This window comes from Chiloscyllium plagiosum, chromosome 4, assembly GCF_004010195.1.
Source record: "Chiloscyllium plagiosum isolate BGI_BamShark_2017 chromosome 4, ASM401019v2, whole genome shotgun sequence".
Classification (NCBI taxonomy): Eukaryota; Metazoa; Chordata; class Chondrichthyes; order Orectolobiformes; family Hemiscylliidae; genus Chiloscyllium; species Chiloscyllium plagiosum.
In genome coordinates, this window is record NC_057713.1 from 89597931 (window position 1) to 89612963 (window position 15033).

The 15033-nt window shown below is 39.9% G+C and overlaps 1 protein-coding gene across 1 annotated transcript in view; it reads left to right on the top strand.

Annotated features, from left to right (window-relative positions):
• Window positions 1–15033, top strand: part of bmp6 (bone morphogenetic protein 6) — a 133074-nt gene that overhangs the window by 44886 nt on the left and 73155 nt on the right. Inside the window, exon 4 of the mRNA XM_043688583.1 lies at window positions 5767–5959. Within this exon, the coding sequence (XP_043544518.1) occupies window positions 5767–5959 (193 nt within the window). The remainder of the gene's footprint in view (window positions 1–5766; window positions 5960–15033) is intronic.

Consider the following 15033-nt stretch of genomic DNA (forward strand, 5'->3'; position numbering starts at 1 on the left):
TCCCAAGCACTCTGGGCTTCAAATACATTTCAGCTGAGACTGAGGTGGTTCCAGTGTGGAATTAGCCCATATGTTGCCCAGATTGGGCTTTCAAATCTTAACATTCTTTTTTTTTGGGTTAATTGACAAACCAAACTGAACGACATAATTACGTGAATTAATAAATTGAATTTGAGTTACTCAATTGTCTGGTCTATATATTTTTCCTAAATCATCTTTCATTATGTTTTACAAATCTAGTCATTTTCAGTATTTTAAGAGTTGGCCTTTGTTTGAGCTTTATCTTTATATTTTTGCTTTTATTTATCTAGAGATAAAATGGTTTTTCACTTAAATTAGATCTTGGCTGCGTGCTAGTTGCAGAGATTTTGATGATGGGTTTGTTTTTCATTTTATAACTATTTTTCATGCAACCAACAATGTAATTTAGTGTTTACGCTTTTTCACCCAGTGCACTCGTAACTTATGTGAAGTTTGAGCATTGAACCATATGAAAGAAGGAAATGGAAGTAGGATACTACAAAGGCTGGAAAGTTAATGCAAAAATCTGGAAATACTAAGGACAGACAGCATCTGTGGAGACACAATTAACGTGGTCAATGATATTGCATTAAATTTTATTTTTGTTCATGATGTAAGGCTCATGACAGTATGGAAAGATCATTGTACAATGTTAACTCTTTTTGCTGTCTCTGCAAATACCTGAATATTTTCTGCATTTTCTATGTTTAAAATTTACAACATTCATACTTTATTTGCTTTTAGAAGTAACATTGATTAAATCTATTTTCTACCAAACGCAATCTGTTTTTATTGCAATGTTTTTAATGAGTTGTCTGTGACCCTTATTTCACATTGAGCATTAACTGATTTTAGCAATTTTGATTTTACACCGAGAGAGTGAGAGAAAGGGATGATCCAAAGAGCTTTGCAACCTGTGAAATATATTTTGAGGTATTGTCACTTGTAATTGAGGGAATACAATAACGAATTTGCACATAATAAGGTCCTGTGAGCAATAATGAGATAAATAACAAGATCTGTTTTTTAGCATTGTTTTAGTAGTAAATGTTGGTCAGAATGCTGGAAAGAACTCCATTGTTATTCTTCCAGCACTGTGGGACTGTTTACATCCACTTGAGCAGGAACCTAGGGTCTCTGCTTAAATTACATTGTTGGTCAATGGCACCTCTGACAGTGCAGCACTCTGTTTTTGTAATGTGGGAATGTTATGTTAGATTTTGTGCCAAATTTGCAACTTTTTTGACTTGAAGACATTGGTACCAGTTGAGCCATAGCTGGTACCACGTGGAGGATGAGGAAGGCATTGAGACTTGGGGGCAGTTGTGGAGAAGTGGTAGTGTCCCTATCTCTAAGCCTGGAGATCCAGGCTCAAGCCCCATCTGCTCCAACATCTCTGAGCAAGTTGATTACAAAGTATCAAGGCATTGAGACTGTGACTTTCCCAGGAAATCCCTTTTGCCTAGGTACCAGTTTGGATTCTGGCTCCTGATTTTATGTTGTACACATTCCGAAAAAAAACACCGTTTTTCTCCTGCATTGTAATTAAAGTGCATTTGCACCTTTTAAAATTCCTGAAACATTTATTGTTGGTGGGCTCTCTGGCTGAAGACTGGGAAAGTGCACCAATGATAAGATATCTTATCCAGCACACCTGATTATGAGTGATAATATTGTAAAGCTATTTCTTTAATTGGAAAGAATAGAAAGGTACACTTTTTTTTATCAGACTAGAGTTCAGATAAGGAAGTGAAACAAGTTAATGTGGTATTTATTTTAAGTAAATATATAGAAGATTAAATGAACTTCAGATTGTGATGGCAATTTTAAAAATCTCTAATTTCTGTCTTAAATGGCCTGACATCCTGACAGAATTTGCCTGGATTGTAATATTCTTGTCCATCAATCAATTTAGCATCCATTTGTAATATTTCCTCTTTATTTCATACATCTGAATGTTCAGAGCAAACATCTTTTAAGGTACTCTATTAAAATGTCTTCTAAAAATGCATTTTAACTGCCTTTACTCTATTTCTCATGAACCAACAGGAGCAAAAATACTTGAGGCACAGAAAAGTAGTTATTTGGCCCACAGCTTCCATGGCTAACCCATGGACAATCTTATCCCATCTTCAGCTCTGATCAGTCACCTAGTTGATTAGTAGTCCTTTAAACATCTATTAAATTTTTTTTTTTAAATGCCACGTGAGTTTGCTTGCTGTATTATCATTTGAGGCAGTAACCTACCAGACCACTTCCACCCTCTGGAGTGAGAAATACAACTCCCAATTCCTCTTCCAATTTGAAGTCTAATCTCCCTAATTATTGATCTTTCAGCTAAAACTGTAAATTAGAATGTGTACTATTCCTATCATAGTCCCAATAATTCCTTATGTCTTTATTAATTATCTCCTTAGCCACCTCTAGTCCAAAGAAAACAGCCTCAGACTCTCAATTCCTTATAATTGTAGGCAACATCCTTGTACATCCACTCTGTACCATATTGAGTGAAATCACATCTTTCCCACTGTGCAGTGACCAGAACTGGGGCAGTACTGTAGTTGCAATCTAACTGGTGTTTTATGCATAATCTTCCCTGATCTGAGTGGACTGATCCAAGTGATCCAAGTTCCCAAACTAAACTAGTCACACCTGCCTGCATTTGGCCCATATCCCTCCAAACCTTTCTTATTCATGTACAGTACTATCTAAATGTCTTTTAAATTTGTTACTGTATCTGTATCCTCCACTTTTCTGGCAGTTCATTCCACACACAAACCACTTTTTTTAAAGAAAGTTATCCCTTGCCCTTTTTAAATCTGTCTTCTCTCTCCTTAAATGTGCCCCCTAGTTTTGAACTCCTCCCACTCTAAAAAAAAAAGACCCTTGTCATTCACCTTATCGATGCTCCTCATGATTTTACAAACCTCTAAGGTCACCCCTCAACCTCATACGCTCCAGTGAAAAAAGAAGTCCCAGCCTTTCCAGTCTATTTTTATATCTCAAACCCTCCCTTCCTGGCAACATTCCAGTAAGTCTTTTCTGAATCCTCTCCAATTCAATAATATCGTTCCTATAACAGGGCGACCAGACCTGCACAGTACTCCAAAAGAGAAATCACCAATGTCCTGTACAACCTCAACAATTGAGTTAGTGCAAAAGTAATGCAGCTTTTGAACATTCATTCTTAGGATCTGAACATGGATGATAACATTGGCATTTGGTGCCAGTCCCTTTATTGCCATTGGGATATTGATGAGCCACAGAATTGAATGGCTGCAGTCTGTATAATGTAGGTATACTTATGGTGCTGATTGTGAGGGACTTTGGTCCAGTGACAGTGAAGGAAAAGTACTGCCCCAAATCAGGATATGGAGGGGAGTGATGGTATTCCCATGTATCTGATATCCTTGTCCTTCTCGATGGTGGATATATCTGGTTTTGAAACAAACTGAGCAGATTGCTGGAGTGCCCTTGTAGATTGTATACACCACTACCACTATGTATCATGAATGGAGTTAATAAATGTTTAACCTAGATGTGGTATTGATCCAAAGAAACTGTTGACTTAGATGATGTCAAGCAGCTTGAGTATTGGAGCTGCACTCATCCAGTCAAGTGGGGAGTATTCCATCATACTCCTGACTTGTGCCTTCTGGATGGTGGACAGGCTTTGGAGAGTCAGGAGCTGAGTTAGTGCAGTCACAGTATTCCAGTTCTGTTTCTAGTCATGAGAGCTTTCTCTTGATTCCAGTTTTACTAAGGCTCCTTTGTACCATACTCTGTCAAATGCCACAATAACGTCAAGGGCATTCCTCTCCACTCACGTGTTGAATTCAGTACTTTTCTCCTTGTTTGGGCAAACTATATGTTGAGTTTAGCAGCCAGTGATTCTGGATAAAGCTGAACTGAGCGTCAAGTAGATTGTTAATGTGCAAGTGCTATTTGTGTCATAGTTGATGACACTATCCATCAGTTTGACAGTTGAGTTTAGCCTGATAGGCTGAGAATTGAACTAGAATAGATTGTGTCCTTTGTTGAAAGCATGTATCTGGACAATATTTGACATTGTCAGATAGGTGTCAGCTTTTAACTATGCTGCAAAGACTTCACTAGGGGCCCTGTATAGTTTGAATCACCTTTTTTCCTTCACTCATACAACTGGAATGTTGTCAGAGCCCATGGTCTTTGCTGTGTTCAGTGCCTTCAGTTTCATGATATCAGGATTGATAACAAAGATTGGTCCCCTGTCATCTTGATAATAGTAAAGTGAGTCCTGATGTTACCTTTGTTTTAACTCGTTTGCTGTTGATGGCCCAGAGCCTTCTGTGGCTGCTTGACTTTAAGCAGCTGGACTTGTTCTGCATGTGGCCCATTGAGCACAAGCAGTGCCACACCATATGATGGGGAGCATGTTCTCTGTGTAAAGATGGGATTTTTACCCTCTCAAGTACATTATAATGTCACTCCTACCATTACAATGATGGACAGTTGCATCCGAAGATGCTTTTTGTCTATCACTGAATATTACTCACACTTGAGTGTTTATTTGTCATCCACTCAAATCACGCAATGTTTTTGGCCTTATTCAATTTTTTTTCCAAGTAAACCCATGGTTTACTCAGTGTGTGGCGCTGACTGAAATTGAGTGTCGGAACGTCATGTTTTGAGTGCCTGTGCCCCAGAGAAGTTTAGATTGGAAATGTGAATTAGAAGACAGCCCACCAAATTTAACTCTGGAAAATGGTCTTTATAAAACTAGATTTGCACATTCCTGTAAGTGCTTGTAGATAAAGTTTTCACTATCTTATGGGAGAACCAGAATTATTCTGCTGTGTCTTTCTCACATTGTAACAAATGTTTTTTTTTCGTAGTCAGACTCCTCTCAAAGCGAGACGTGAATGAAAATCCATTAGTTCGTTGGTTAAGTTCGGTTTCGAGGAAGCTTTCTTGAATTGTTTTTAGAACTGTACTTTTAGTCATCCCTTTAATTTTATAGCTTTGTTTCCATTTCCCTTTAGTATTATCTCAGGACATTTTAATGTTAAAGGTGTGATATGAATACAAGTTCTTGGAACTTTTGTTGAGAGCATTGCACTTTGTTTTTCCTCAAAGCCAAACTAACCACGTGAAATAAAGAGGCATGATAAGATGAACAAGTATTTTATATAATTCTGCACTCTCTGTGCATAGACTGTCCTATGACCTCCCATGTGTGTGTCTTTTTATTGTTTTCTGACAGCTCATGCACATTTTGACTGTTAAATCACTTGTTGTCAAGCCACCAAGGCAGTAACAATCTGAAGGAAGAGTTTTGCAACAAGGACTTGACGATTCTGGTAAAGTAACAAAAGGGCAAGGATAAAGAGAAATTTAATTCTGAGCGTGAGAAGTTTCTTCCTTTTTGCTGTGCTCAGTGACATAATGAAGGCTGTGTGCTTGTCATCCATTAACTGATGCAGCTGCTGCTATACGGATGACGTGAGTGTTGCTAAATGACTTTTCTGTGCCAGCACAGGAACGTTATCAGAGTTTATCTCTACCATACTTGAGGTTAAGTGCTATCGCATCATGAATTTAGATTTGAAGAAATAAAAATGACTTTGTTTGATATTGGGAGTTTGGGATATTGGGATATTGGCCTTTCTTGGGAGTTTGGTATGCAAATATGGTACTGTGAAATGCTGACAGTTTTTGAATTTCCAATTTCTTAAGTTTGTGACTTTTTCTTCCTCCTTTCTGCAGTTGAACATGAAAAGGGCTTTGCTCTCTACCAACCACATCACCAAGAGTACAAATTTAACCTGTCCCAAATTCCAGAAGGAGAGGCTGTCACTGCAGCAGAATTTCGGATTTACAAGGAGTGGGTGAGAAGGCATTTCGAAAATGAAACATTTCAGATCAGCATCTACCAGGTGCTCCATGAGAATATCAACAGGTGAGAGCAGACTTGGACAGTAACATACTCTCCTCTCCTCCCCACCCCACACCCCAAAGTTTTTGAATTGGGCACGTTCTAATATCCTGCAACTTTCCCAAATGTGTGTTGGCCTGGTCTAACTCTGACCTTCGCTTTCTATCATTGCTTTTAATGGCTGGTCCCCAGGACAATGGTTTCCTGCTTATTTTGTTCATGAGCTTCTCTCTGTTGAGATGATGCAGGGTTTAAGACTATCAATCCACTGCAATCTGAAAATCTACTTAAAAAGTAATTCCTGTCCGAAGTGTAAAACCTGTTTGAACTTTTCTGTCTTAACTTGTGAAGCCATATGTCACATTCCTCCAAGTGTTTGTTTTGCATTACATTATCAATTGTTGCCTTGTACAATGGATTCCAGGTAAGAGCACACTGCTCCAATATATCAGTTAAGTCTTGTATTGTTTGTAAGGTTTGTTCTATTCCAAGCAATGATGGGCGTTTTCAGAGTCTAAACTCTTAATATGGTGCTGCCAGGGGGCCTAGAATTGGGTGCGTGCAATTTGAAAGCAAGCAGGATCTTCCAGGAACATGTCTCCGTGTTCTCAAACAAGTAATAATTACAGTTGACAGGCAGGCCTGTATATTCTGGCCAAAGGAAGCAGTTCTTAATTGCTCATGAAATTAAGGTTTTATAATTTTATTAATAGTTTTGTTTTAAAGGTTGACTTCATTCCTTTGGATGAGCAGTTTTAAATTTCAAATAACAGTTAATCCAAAAGGATAACTTTCAAGAAACGGTTATGATTTGTAAGCATGAAAGGTGTGGCTTGATGTAATTTAGTGCAATTTGTTTTGACTGTGCAGAGCTCTGGAAATGCTGTGCCAGAAAATGTTTTGTTTTTGCAAAGTTGTAGGTTTGCTTTATTCTAATGAAAGAATGCAGTTCAGAATCACTTTTATGGATGTCCTGGATTTTGTAATATGTTTTTAACAATCTGTTTCAGAGAGGTGAGTGCGCAAAAAAAAATCATTGCCAGTGTGTGGTAAGAGATGTAAAGCACAATCAACTCAGCACAATTTTCTTGAGGTTACCCAAAAAATCCTGTGGCTGAGAAAACTGAAATATGTGCAAGTACATGATGTCAGAAAAGGGAATTGGAATCCTTTTATTACTGTATAACATGAACAGCAAGGGTCTTTTCCCGAGAGTGAGGGAATTCAAAACTAGGCAGCATATTTTTAAGGTGTGAGGAGAAAGATTTAAAAAAGGACATGAGGGGCAACTATTTGTTTTACACACTGGTTCGTGTGTGGAATGAATTGCCTGAGGAAGTGATGGGTCCAGGTACAGTTACAACATTCAAAAAGCATTTGGTGGATAATTACGTGAATAGGAAAGGTTTGGAGGGATAAGGGCCAAACACAGGCAAGTGGGGCAAGTTTGGTTGGGGAACATGGTCCTCGTGGGCTAGTTGGACCGAAAGGTGTGTTTTGGTGCTGTTTGACTGAGAGTAACCTGTGTGTATCTCTTACACGCTGACAGATCTGTCATGAGTTTCTCTTTATTTCTCCTTGCAGTAATTAAAATTTCTAATAAAGTTTTAGACCAATTTCAAAACTATTCAAAAACATGACTGCAATTTTAACAATGAATAACTTATCCCTGTTTTTGCTAAATGTTTGCAATGAAGGCTAAAGGCTTACCCAGTAGCCTGGACTAGGGCATGTTCCATTTGCTCAAAGCTCTATCTTAATTTTCTAGATCAATGCATGGTGCATGAATGATTTTTTTTTAAACAATTTCTTTTGTTAAAACCTTACAGCAATTTAAAAAGAAATTCGTAACATATGGTTGACCAGGCAATTTATCCGATCTTGCCATTCAACTGAGGGACTTTCTTAGTGAAAGATTGAAGGACCTGAAATTCCAGTGAACATGTGGGAGGGGTATGAAGTTGAGTGGTGGTTGGTGGAGGCAAGTGAAGGAAAGGTTTGAGTTTATGGATCTCTGAAAGATTCTCCTGCAATTCTTTAGAAGGAAAAGGTCCCTCTGTCTTTTGATCGAGAACTGTGCACTGGTAAGGAAGCAAAAGTAACTTTGAAGATAACAGTAAACAGTCAGAAAATGTTTTTGATGCATGACTATATTTCTCTTTTGAGACCAGTTTACTTCTATGTATTGACGATTGTTGGAAACAAAGAGTGCTATACATTAATTAAGTCTCAAACAAAGCTTTAAAACAAGTAAGTGCCTCCTTTAGAAGTGCAGTCAATAAAACTGGTCCAAGCTCAAATCTGCACATCAAATTACTTCAGTTCTGTGTGCTACAATATGCAATGATTAATAGCATTCAATCTATACTGCATCACAGTCCAGTTGTGCTTTTGTGAAATATTTTATTGTTTTTTCTGAATTAGACTGCTGAACGGTTTGAAAAGCGTAGCGGTACAATGACTTCCAGTTTTGTTTTATTTTTTATCTTCAGGTTACTCAAAGGCAAATTTAACTTTGACCTTTTTAGTAAACTGTAAATGTGAGGTTATCAGGGTTTGATTGTTCGGAAATCGCAGCAATCAGGCTGTGTTTCTTGTAAAGGAATAGCCTAAATAACACATGATTGCATACATAATTACAGATTGGGCAGCTTCAGAGATTTTCCAGCTGACCGTTGTCCGAATTTGGAGCACAGTTTTGCTGTACAGTTCTCTGCATAGCAGCTTAGTCACTCGGGTTGCTGCTGGGTATTCTGTTAACATATGTACCTAATAGGCATGGATATAATGCATCCACTCTGAAGATATTTTCAAAGGTTATGAATAATCTAATTTCGTGCTTAGTTGGAGAGAAACAAATAGACGTCCTGTAGGTTGCCAAACACACACAATGGGTGGCATTGTCTAAGCATTAAATCATGTGTTCTTTCTCTCTTCCACTAGCAAAACTGTATTTCCCTCCTGTGAAATGCAGGAGCACCAGTGTTTTGATGAGAAAATCACTAAGTGAAGGGGATGTCCAAACAAAGTGTGATTTACTCTGTTAAATCCTCTAAAGAGTGGTGTTGAATAGCTGTGTTCAGATGGTTTAGTTTAATTTCTCCTCCTCATCTGGTGGGAGGAATGACAAGGTGATCAAAAGTGTATTCTGGAAAGAATCCTGAAAAATCCTTTCATTTTAAACTCTGTGTTATAAAGTGCATGCTGGAGGTGATTTAAAAAAAATCCAAAATCCACAGGACCCAAACTGAAATGGAAAAGCTTCAAAGTAGCTTGCATTGAAAACCAAATGAAGGTTTTGCAGAGTGAAGTGTTGCATCACGTGCACCTGACCAGTCTGTTATACACCTAGGTAATTATAGGTTTAAAAGGCACTCTGTGGGTCATGGGAAAAGTGGTCTTTCATGTCAGATTGCAAATACATTTGTACCCTGTGGTTTGGTTAGTGCTCCTGGGCACAGACATGTTAAGTTTCTAGTCTCTGCACAATAAACATGCTTAAAATCTCAATTGATTCTGGATGAAAAGAGGCCATTCAGCCGGTTATATGCAGGTTAGCTCTGTGCAATACCATTCCAAACTTAATTTTATTGCCTGGTTCTCTTTCGCTTTTAGCTTTTGTTTCTTAGTCTGCTTTGAGTATTTAATGCAATGAGTGTGTCAAAGTTTCTCATTGTCATGTAACCCACTGAATAAAGAAACTTAATTTAACCGTGTTTTTCTCTTTGTTTTTATATTGATGCTTCTTTATCATTGACTCTGATTAAGGGTGTCAAAACTGTTTGTACTTTTAAAATGCTTGTTAATTTCAGCATCAGAAGTTCCAGCTTTGGTAGCTTGAAATATTGAATATGTTTTCTTCATTAATTTTAACATAGCCTTATTGGGCCAGTTGGCATACCTCTGTGTCACTAAGACTCTGGCTGTTTGGACTGAGTGTGCATGTTTATAATTTGGCTGTTGTATTAGTCTGTGTTAAGGAAGATTCTAGTTTTTTAGTGTTTTCTGTGTGTCAAGTCAGCCAAATACCCCAAGGCAATAGCAGGGTCATTGCAATTCAATTCAGTGTAATTTAGTGTTGGATTTGCCCCAGCATCTTCCAGGAAACCTGAATTCCCCCAAATATGGCCTCTTGTACATCATTACTATTGTTACTCCACCTTTGACTCTGTTTAAACTGTTTAAGCCTTAGTCCCTGGAATTCACTCACCTAGACCTGTTCATTGTGTAAGGGCTTCAGGATCCTGGAGTGATCTTGGATGTCCCAGGCAGACCATCCTGCGTCGGCCAAGGCAGTGGAAATGACAAAGGCTCTGCAAAGCCATGCTTAGCATCACTATCATCTAGGGACTAGTGTAACAGGCAGACGCAGTCAGACGCTCAGGCGTATCATAGCAGCTGCTTCATTGATGAACTTGTATTGGCTGTGAAGTTAGACTGGGGATATTAACAGATGACTACACAATGTTCAGTACCATTTGTGAATCCTCAGGTCCAAAAGCAATCCATTTCGCAGGACTGAGATTCTGGGTAATCCAAGATGGAGAATAGGAAAAAATTCTGACTGTAACAGGCTGCTCCTTTGAGGTATTCTAAGTGTTGGAGGTGATTTCCTCGAATTCTAGGAGCAGCAATTACTGTTTTATATGCTTTTAGATTACTTGCAGTGTGGAATCGGGCCCTTCGGCCCAACAAATCCACACTGACCCGCCGAAGCGCAACCCACCCAGACCCATTCCCCTACATTTACCTCTTTACCTAACACTACGGGCAATTTAGCATGGCCAGTTCACCTAACCTGCACATTTTTGGACTGTGGGAGGGAACCGGAGCACCCGGAGGAAACCCACACAGACACTGGGGAATGTGCAAACTCCACACTCAGTCGCCAGAGGCGGGAATTGAACCCGGGTCTCTGGTGCTGTGAGGCAGCAGTGCTAACCACTGTTCCACCGTGCCACCCACTGTCCCACCGTGCCGCTGCAGCATTGTTTGGGAACTTTTGAGAAAAAAAAACCAAGGAGGAAGCACATGGTGAGGTCAGTGCAGGAGAGAGAGAGTAACTCTAACTACTCCCTAAACATGCAGTGAATCTGCGCAGTTACTGCCTTAGCTGTTTGAATTCATGTACCACTGGACATTGGAGCACATCTGGGAAAATTAACAGTGACATTCACAACTGATCTTAGAGGAACCTGGGAGAGGTCACAGCACAGAAACAGATAAGTGAATATTTTTAAGTGTGGCCTTACAGTAAGTCTGCAGTAGTGAGTAGAGTGGATTCTTTCTTGATAATACGTTTTATTGAGATGTCTCTTGATTAAACTTAAAAATATAAGCCATAAATATTAAGTTGGCCTGGAGAAGTGTTTTGTAGAGGAATAGGACGGTGCTATTTTCTGGGTCTGTAGATTGAAAGAAGCAAAAATGTTCTTTAGTAGAGTGTTATGCTCTTGTTGGATGTGGGAGTTTAGGGAGAGTTTACGTGTTACTGAGGATTATATCTGTAACAAATGCCGTTGCTTGTGAATCAAACTGATCGAATGGATGGGTTGGAGAGACAGAGGCAATGAGGAATTTACAAGAGCAAGGGGATGTGTTGGATGGCAGTTATAAGAAGGGGGGAAAGTTGCAGATACAGTCACATAGATGGGTTAACTCTAGGAAAGGTAAGTGAGGTAGGTAGGTAGTGCAGGATCTTACGTGGCTATCTCCATTTCAACGATCATGCTGTTTTGGAAAATGTAGGGGGTGATCGATTCTCAGGGGAATGTAGCACGAACAACCAATTGTCTGGTATTGAGACTGGCTCTAATGTAATGAGAGGTACACCGGGTTCCAAGAGATCAGTTGTGTTGGGGGTTTCTAGCCTGAGGCACAGATGGACGTTTCTGTGACCAGCAGTGAAAAATCAGAATGGTATGTTGCCTCCCTGGTGCCAGAATCAAAGATGTCTCAGAGAGGGTGCAGAATGTTCTGAAGAAGGAGAGGGACCAGCAGGAGGTCATTGTACACATTGGAACCAATGACATAGGAAGGGATGAGATTCTGAATGGAGGTTATAGAGTTAGGGGAGAAGTTAGAAAGGAGGTCCACAAGGGTAGTAATATCTGGATTATTTCTGGTGCTGCGAGCTGGTAAGGGTAGGAAGAGGAGGATAGAGAAGATGGATGAGGAGCTGGTGTATGGGAGAAGGATTCAAAGTTTGGATCATTGGAATCTCTTCTGTGGTAGAAGTGACTTTAGCATTTTTGATAAGGGATAGCATTACAGCTGTACTGGGGGAGGATATTCCTGGAAATACATCCAGGGAAGTTATTTGGGTGGGACTGAGAAATAAGAAAGGGATGATCACCTTATTGGGATTGTATTATTGACCTCATAATAATCAGTGAGATTGAGAAACAAATTTGTAAGGAGATTTCAGTTATCTGTAAGAATAATAGGTTGGTTATGGTAGGGGATTTTAACTTTCCAAACATAGACTGGGACTGCCATAGTGTTAAGGGTTTAGATGGAGAGGAATTTGTTAAGTGCGTACAAGAAAATTTTCTGATTCAATATTTGAATGTGCCGACTAGAGAAGGTGCAAAACGTGACCTACTCATGGGAAATAAGGCAGGACAGGTGACTGAAGTATCAGTGGGGGAGCACTTTGGGGCCAGCGACCATAATTCTATTCGTTTTAAAATAGTGATGGAAAAGGATAGACCTAAAAGTTGAAGTTCTAAATTGGAGCAAGGCAAATTTTGACGGTATTAGGTAAGAACTTTCGAAAGCTAATTGGGTGCAGGTGTTCGTAGGTAAACAGACGAGTGGAAAATGGGAAGCTTTCTGAAAAGAAATAACAAGAATCCGGAGAAAGTATATTCCTGTTAGGGTGAAAGGAAAGGCTGGTAAGTATAGGGAATGCTGGGTGATTAAAGAAATTGAGGGTTTGGGTAAGAAAAAGAAGGAAGTATATGTCAGGTATAGACAGGATAGATCGAGTGAATCCTTAGAGTATAAAGGCAGTACGAGTATATTTAAGAGGGAAATCAGGAGGGCAAAAAGGGGACATGAGAGAGCTTTGGCAAATAGGGTTAAGGAGAATCCAGCAGGCTTTCGCATTCATTAAGGGCAAAAGGTAACTAGGGAGAGAATAGGGCCCCTCAAAGATCAGCAAGGCTACCTTTGTGTGGAGCCGCAGGAGATTAAGGGGATATAAATGAGTATTTTGCATCAGTGTTTACTATGGAAAAGAACAAAGAAGTTATAGAATGTGGAGAAATAGATGGTGACATTTTGAAAAATGTTCACATTACAGAGGGCAAAGTGCTGGATGTCTTGAAATGTATAAAAGTGGATAAATCACCTGGTCAAGTGTACCCTAGAACTCTGTGGGAAGCTAGGGAAGTGATTGCTCAGCCGCCTACTGAGATATTTGTATCATCGATAGTCACAAGTGAGGTGCCAGAAGACTGGAGGTTGGCTCACGTGGTGCCACTATTTAAGGAAAGTGGTAAGGACAAGCCAGGGAACTATAGACCGGTGAGCCTGACATTAGTGGTTTGCAAGTTGTTGAAGGGAATCCTGAGGGACAGAATTTACATGTACTTAGAAAGGCAAGGACTGAATAGGGACTGTCAGTATGGCTTTATGCATGGGAAATCATGTCTCATGAACTTGATTGAGTTTTTTGAAGAAGTAACAAGATTGATGAGGGCACAGCGGTGGATGTGATCTATATGGACTTCAGTAAGGTGTTTGACAATGTTCCCCAAGGGAGACTGGTTAGCAAGGTTAGATCTCATGGAATACAGAGAGAGCTAGCCATTTGGATACAGAATTGGCTTGAAGGTAGAAAACAGAGGGTGGTGGTGGAGGGTTGTTTTTCAGACTGGAGACCTGTGACCAGTGGAGTGCCACAAGGATTGATGCTGGGTCCTCTATTTTTCATCGTATTTATAAATGATTTGAAGGTGAGCATAAGAGGTATGGTTAGTAAGTTTGCAGATGACACCAAAATTGGAGGTGTGAACAGCGAAGAAGTGGATACCTCCGATTACAACAGGATCTTGATCCGATGGGCCAGTGGGCTAAGAAGTGGCGGATGGAGTTTAATTTAGATAAATTCGAGGTGCTGCATTTTGGAAAAGTAAACCTTAACCGGACTTGAACACTTAATGGCAAGGTCCCAGGGAGTGTTGCTGAACAAAGAGACCTTGGAGTGCAGGTTCATAGCTCCTTGAAAGTCAAGTCACCGGTAGATAGGATAGTGAAGAAGGCTTTTTGGTAAGCTTTCCTTTATTGGTCAGAGTTTTGAGTGCAGGAGTTGGGAGGTCATGTTGCAGCTGTACAGGACATTGGTTAGACCACTGTTGGAATATTGTGTGCATTTCTGGTCTCCTTCCTATTGGAAAGATGTTGTGAAACTTGAAAGGGTTCAGAAAAGATTTACAAGGATGTTGCCAGGGTTGGAGGATTTGAACTATAGGGAGTGCTTGAATAGGCTGGGGCTGGTTTCCCTGGAGTGTCAGGCTGAGGGGTGGCCTTTAGAGGTTTATAAAATCATGAGGGGCATGGATAGGATAAATATACAACGTCTTTTCCCTGGGGTCGATGTGTCCAGAACTAGAGGGCATAGGTTGAGGGTGAGAGGGGAAAGATATAAATGAGACCTAAGGGGCAATGTTTTCACACAGAGGGTGGTGCGTGTATGGAATGAGCTGCCAGAGGATGTGGTGGAGGCTGATACAATTGCAACGTTGAAAAGGCATTTGGATAGGTATATGAATAGGAAGGGTATGGGCCGGGTGCTGGCAGGTGGGACTAGATTGGGTTGGCTTATCTGGTCGGCCAACCAGATAAGTTAGACTGAAGGGTCTGTTTCCGTGGTGTACACATCTATGACGCTGTGTCCAAATGCAGCAAGAACTGCGTAATATACAGGCTGGGATGACAAGTAATAAGCAACATTCACACACAATATTGGCTGACAATTACTACCACCGGTATGAAAGAATCTAACCCCCTCCCCATGAGAATTAATTACATCAACATCATTGCTGAATTGCCCATAATCAGATTTATGGTGGTGGATGGAGGTATTACAAGCC